General features: G+C 41.7%; 1 protein-coding gene across 1 annotated transcript in view; it reads left to right on the top strand.

Annotated features, from left to right (window-relative positions):
* The first annotated feature begins 5,715 nt into the window (after nt 1-5,715).
* Nucleotides 5,716-6,365, top strand: part of PEX10 (peroxisomal biogenesis factor 10) — a 3,758-nt gene continuing 3,108 nt past the window's right edge. The window contains exon 1 of the mRNA XM_031062496.1: nt 5,716-5,738. Within this exon, the coding sequence (XP_030918356.1) occupies nt 5,716-5,738 (23 nt within the window). The remainder of the gene's footprint in view (nt 5,739-6,365) is intronic.

Below are 6,365 nucleotides of genomic sequence, written 5' to 3'. Positions count from 1 at the left end.
CCATCCTATTTTTGTCAAACACTGGGCAGTGACGTGCACACATGGGAATTACAAGGCAGCAAGTCTTTAGGGCCTGATCCAATAAATATCAAAGTACAGCTCTGCTTTGCTCTCCACCTTATCGTGGACTTTAGTACTTGGTTAGTCAATAAATAACATTACTTCAATAACCTCATCTCAGTCTAAACTCACAGGAGGGGAAGAAGTGGGATAGGTCACTTTACACTGTAGGAGACAAAAACCTGTTAAGTTGTTTAAATAGAAAATATTTCATGTAGTCCTTGCAGCAATTCTACCAAATAATGCCATTATAACTCATCCCAAAGTTGTGTTTTTGAGGTTCTTCTCTGCAGGCTAGAGAACTTCTTCCAGGCACCTCAATTGCAGCTGCCATTGTTTCCCCAGGCTCCATTCCTTAGTTGTTTCTTATTGTTGTTGTTTTTTTGGTGTTTGGGCTTATTATTATTATTATTAAATAAAGCACAGATTACATGTTTTCAGTTAAGGGCAGAGAAAACTTCCAGAGAATATGTTCCAGCATCTAAGGGCAGTAGGAAATCTGGACTAACAAGCTGTAGGGGTGGTGAGGAGGGGTTATGTTGAAGGGGAGAAGAGGCAGGGAGAAGATTCTTTTAAGTCATCTTATAGTAACTAATCCTGCAAGGAAAGGTGAGAGGAGACATCCTCTGAACACCAGACTGAACACAAAAAGTGCTGTTGTAAGTTTCTACCTAACAGCCCCTGGCAAACACCTCAGGGAATGGAAACTACAGAGTTTGTGCAGCACTTTCAATCCCTCCCAGGAATGCTAGCATGGAAAGATCCCTCACCTTCCCACCTGATCTCCCTTGTCATGTCTGAGGCAATCAGAGCTCCTTGACAACTAAGATGTCAGAAGATCCTACAAGAGCCATTCGCTAATTAAATGGAAACAAGTGAGGCTGTGATGAACAATAAAAAATGTGGGCCAAGATCAGAACCAGGTACACTAAAATGAGTCTCTCAAGTTTCATGCTGTATTTGTGATGCAAATGGATCTGAAATCCTCACTCAGGTTATGCTTGTCTTGATGTCTGCACCCAGCATTTCTCTCAGGACTGCACAGTCTCATGTGCCAGATAGCAAAGAGCAGGAAGGAAGCTGAGGACTTTGTCTCAGCATGTGTGAAGGTTTGTCACAGCCTGCAGTGTGCAGGTACCTATCCAATGACTCTGTGCTGAGGGGAACTGCTCTACCCCCACAAAATGAAGGCAGATTAAACAATGAATCAAAAGGTTGGAAATTCCCTACAGATTTAGAGTCTGTGCCCTAAGCAGTGATGTGGAGACCAGAATTTCAGTGGCTTGCAGCAAAAACTGGGCTGAGGAGTTGCACACAGTGGCCATGGATAGTTCTCCTCAGAACAGGGCTTGGCTCATGCCATGCAGGGCTTTCCTTCTCTGCCAGCTGAGCCTGGATGCATGGCCAGTACCTACTGCTCGTGCCACAGCTGCCACCAGGAATTGTCACAAGGGATGGACACCATCCCTTTGCCATCATCCAGCGAGGCCAGAGGGAACAGTGGAAGCAGAGGTGAACTCACAAATGAGGTCAAGACAGTGGAAGAGAAAGATTCAGGCATAATGCTGGAGAATCTATTTCAAGATTAAGATCAGATCAATTTAAGCTTATCATGGGAAGAAGTGGGTCATTTTAAAGATAACTAATGCAGAACTGAGATATCTGGGTGCATGAAAATTGTATTGCAGTAAATTCAAATAATCCTTAGTAACTGCAAGACTATCTTTGCTGAAAAATCTCTTCAGCCTCGTCCTGCAACCCACTCAAATTCATTTATACAGTAATTTTCTCATCTCTGAACAAATTAACAAATTCCAGTGATATTCACAAGTATTTTGTCCCCTTTGAGCTATATCTAGGAACTGAGGGCTCTGTACCATTTATTTCAAAACCAAAGTGAGATTGTGTTGTTTTGAAACTATGAGTACAGGACTTGCACATCATATATTTTATTGTTCTGTTATTCCTGCAGGACCATTCACTAAGATACTCTCAGCCACTTTGAGTTAAGTATGGAGTAGCTTTTAATTCAGAAAAATTACAGAAATGGTGAATGAAAATAAAAGCCTCTTCAGACAATGTAGAAGGAGCTTGGCTACAAACTGGAATGTTATCATTCTTTTTTGCAAAGCCAGAATAAACTTGTTCTTTGGCTGAGAATAATCAAAATACACTGCATTATAGGAGCTCATCTTGCCAACAGAGTCATTAAATATAAGATTCAGTGAGCCCTGAGTGTTTCCAGATTCAGTTATACAGGTTTATATTATAAAAAGAAGCAGTTCTGGTGAAATATTGCTTATTGAATAAAAAAGCCTACAGTTGATATTTGTCTGTTATGACAAATATTTCTGTATCTGGCCATGGCCTGTGCTCTCTGTAATAAACCCTTGGTGCCCAAAGCAGAGAGCCTGTGACAAGCAGTGCTCCTTCTGAAGGGCTCAGAGCCAAGTTAACATTTCTCCCTGTCCCCACAGCAGTCCTGAGGCCACCAGAACACAGCGACTCTGACACCACTCAGCCTTGCCCACATTCAGATAACTCAGTGTCCTCGGCACTCACTGACCTCCCCTCACTTGCACTGAACAGTTTCTCACACTAATCTCACTGGGCAAAAAGGAATTCCCCCTAGCACAGTTTTTGCACCCTCAGTAAGGACAGAAAAAGCTCTCCCAGTAGACAAAACTTTCACCACATTCTTTGAAACAATAAGTTAACTTTGAGATCCATTCTGGACATGGCATCAATTTCTTACCTCAAACCAACCACAGTCAGCAGTGACTCTTACTCTACCTTTGTTTTATTTTATAACAGACATCCTACCTCTACCATCAAACACAACATGATTCTAGAAATTATCACCCTGAGGATTCAGGGTATATTTAAGACCTACATCTGAACCCTGAAGCCTGAGGCATTTGGAGCATACACAGCCCCAGCAATCTAGCCATCCTTATTATTTGCCACATCTCTGCAATCATTACCCACATTTTTATGCCAGGAAAGAACTGAAAATTATTTCAACATAGCCCAAAATAATGAGGGTTTTTTTTTAATTTAAAAATTTTCAAAAATAAAAACCCGCATACCTTTCCAAAGTGCTGTGCATGTCTTTCCTCCCAAGTTAAGACTTGGCTGTTCAGTCCCAGAATCAGCCACGTTCTGTTGCTAAACTGGTATTTTATTTAAATACCTGAAGTTTATTTTACATCCAACCTCTCTTATCCAAGTCAGTTTTCATTTTGGCTCCATACACCTGGGAAAGCTCAAGGCTCAGGTTATCAGTTCAGAATGAATGCAGCAGCCTTTCATTTTAAAAAAGCAGTTGTCCAGTTAGAAAAATCTAAACTTGAATCACAAATGCAGTTTGCTTCATCCCTACAAGCTCAGAGAATCTAAAAATTTAGGACTAACAGAATTCCAAGGTTCCTGAACATTTTCATGAACAAGAGAAAGCATGATAAAATAAAACAAGCATTAGACATGATGCTCTTTCTATTTTCCCTCTTCCTTCAAAAAGAGGAGCAAAAGTAGCAGCAAATTCTGTTCCAGCTATAAGGCTGTGCACGGTGCTTGGATAGCGTATTCTAAACTTTGTTTCTAACACCCAAGAGCGAACAAAAGTGTTAAAATGACACCACAATGATGGCTGCAAGAGAAAGTAGCAAAGCAAACGCCGCTCACACACACACCTTTGTCTCTCCCGGCCGGGCAGTGCAGACGGGCTGTCCCGGCTCCTGTGCGTCCAACCTTCATACCCGGGACAAACCCGGGAGGAGAGAGCGAGGGAGGGACCGGAGCGGTCTGGAGAGAAATCCCGCCCCGCTTTCACATGTTGAGGGCTCCGAGCTCCCTGATCACAAAGCAGCTTCACAGCCCCTGTTCAAACAGTTCAGCTCCAGGGTAACAAGTTCAAAGTGGGAGGAGGCAAAGGGAATCGGAGGGTGGTAACAATGCCGAGCAGACGTTTCGCTCCTTTGGCATCCGCAGAACCTGTTCTTCAGGTTGGAAACTGAAACATCTGCCCGGTGCCCTGCTTGAAAGCTGCGCTCCGAACCTCGCGTCTCCTAACAGGTCTGCAGAGGCAAAAATCAGATTTTGTGATGCACAGACAAGTAGCCTGTGGGAGGAAAAGTTAATCATTGCTGAGCACCGAGGGTTTTTTACATTTTGGACTTCCTTGTGGTAACGTCAGCGAAGCAGCTCGTTCCCCTGTCAGATCTGTTAGAAGGAAAAGCAGAGAAGCATGGCATGGAAATCAAGCAAAACTCCCAAAAACTTAATCAAAAACACAGCAATGACGTTTTAAGAGATAATGTCAGTTTTCTGAAGTCATCAGTATCAATCAGAATGTAAAGGAGAAAAATCAGATTTTCCTGGCAGATCATAGTGTAACAGCCAACATTTTATGCATGTGTGTGTTTATATCTATGTATGAACATATATATGAAAGCATATCACAAAATGGGAAGGTTACTTGGCATGCTGCACCTCCTCAGTTCAAAACACATTGACAGGACCCTCACCCTTCAAAATGTCACAAAACAACTTCTAGAATACAATAAAATCCACATAATAAGTCAAAACGGGCATATACACAGAACTTACACACTTCAAATGTTTTAACACTTGTTGGCAGAGTCCAACCTTCAGCTTTATAAATGGTTTCCAATGTAATAATTAAGTGGTCATTAGTCAGGATTTCAGCTTTGCAAAAAAAACCTTATTGAGCTCTTCTTTGGTTTCTTGACCCATAAAATAAGAAAATCACATTTACCCACTTCAGCAAAAGGGCAATAAATATGTTTGGTATTTTTCTTAACAATTGACCTGTTGGACGTCTGAGATACACACAGCTCTGCCTTTAAACAAAAATCAAACTGTGAGAGATTGGATTGGAATCCTGAACAAAATGACCCAAGGATTGGTCAATCTGTTTTAATTTTATATATTTAAAAAATTCTTTAATTTAAGGCGGCAGCTTCGAGTTTCTTATTTAATAGATTTAAGTGTGAAAATGTCCCATTCCAGACCCCACATCCCGTGGGATATTTCCTTATGCAGGTGCGTCCCCTACTGTTGAACGGCAAAAAATGTACCAATTTTTTTCCCCTAATTCCATGGATTTTACAGAGGGAACAATCCGCGATTCCATTGATGCGACACACCCTAACAAATAAAAACTGAGCAGCGCCTGGAGCAGGGAGGGAGGGATTAAGAATGTTTTGCTTATCTGTAAGATTCATCACAGCTTTACTTATCACGTACAACTTCTGGTGCAGTTTAATTAGAACTTTGATGCCACGATCTGTGCACTAATAGGCTGCTGAAAGGATTACAAATATCCGGTTTCTTTGTGGTTATGTTTGGCCACAGGGAGTCTTTCTTTGCTTCTCAGTAAAAAGAAAGAAAAAAACCCACCAAGCTCCTGCTCTCCCAAATTTTTCCAATAAGTTCCTGCCATATCAATCTGTAAATTCTTCAGGAAAACACCTACTTTGATTTCAGTTAAATAGTTTTGTCAAATAAATTAATTAAATGTGGAACTGCTTAACTGTCCTTTCACTTTAGTGTGCTGCAAAACTGAATTTATAACAAAGCAACATTAAAATCTGCTAGGAAAAAAAAAAGAAAAAAAAAGGTATTTTGGCAAAAATGAATGTACCAGACCTCAGAGTGTAAATATATATAAATACACACACACATAGAGGTTTATCTGCCTGGTACCAGGATTTTGGAGAAGGATGCACGGACATGTTGATGTGTTTGTAGCTTTGCCGTGTGGAAGTTGTGTTTGTTGTTTTTGGCAGAAAACAAAGGGCAGCTTGTTCAGTTTCCCCATAGAAACAGCTCGTCTTTGAAGGGATGCACGGAGGCTTTGCAGCTGTTAAAAAAGCAGTGGTAGGACACTGAACACACCTTCCTTCTGAATTATCCCAAATTTTTTAAAAGCAGGAATAGATGACACCATGAAAAGCATCCCTGCTTTAAGCCTAAAACTGCAGATAGTGGATGGTACCATATTTAATCCAACCAAAAAAAAAAAAAAAAAAAAAGCTGCGGAAGGGCTGGACAATTTGTAGAAGGCTGTGGAGTGCACCTGCCTGGGGAGCGGTGATTCGGTGGGTTCCGTGTGAACTGCGTTCTGAAACATTCGAAACTTCACTTTTACCGGTCTTAGCACTCAGCTGTGACCGCGGCGCTCCTTCCCATTCCTTTTCCCTGCCCTTTCCCCGCCCCTTCCCGCCCCTTTTTCCGCCCTTCACTGTCCATTTCCTCGCCCCTTTTCCCACCCCTCACACCCC

Source organism: Geospiza fortis, unplaced genomic scaffold, assembly GCF_000277835.1.
Source record: "Geospiza fortis unplaced genomic scaffold, GeoFor_1.0 scaffold37, whole genome shotgun sequence".
In the NCBI taxonomy this organism is placed as follows: domain Eukaryota; kingdom Metazoa; phylum Chordata; class Aves; order Passeriformes; family Thraupidae; genus Geospiza; species Geospiza fortis.
This window is presented reverse-complemented; position numbering and strand designations above follow the sequence as displayed.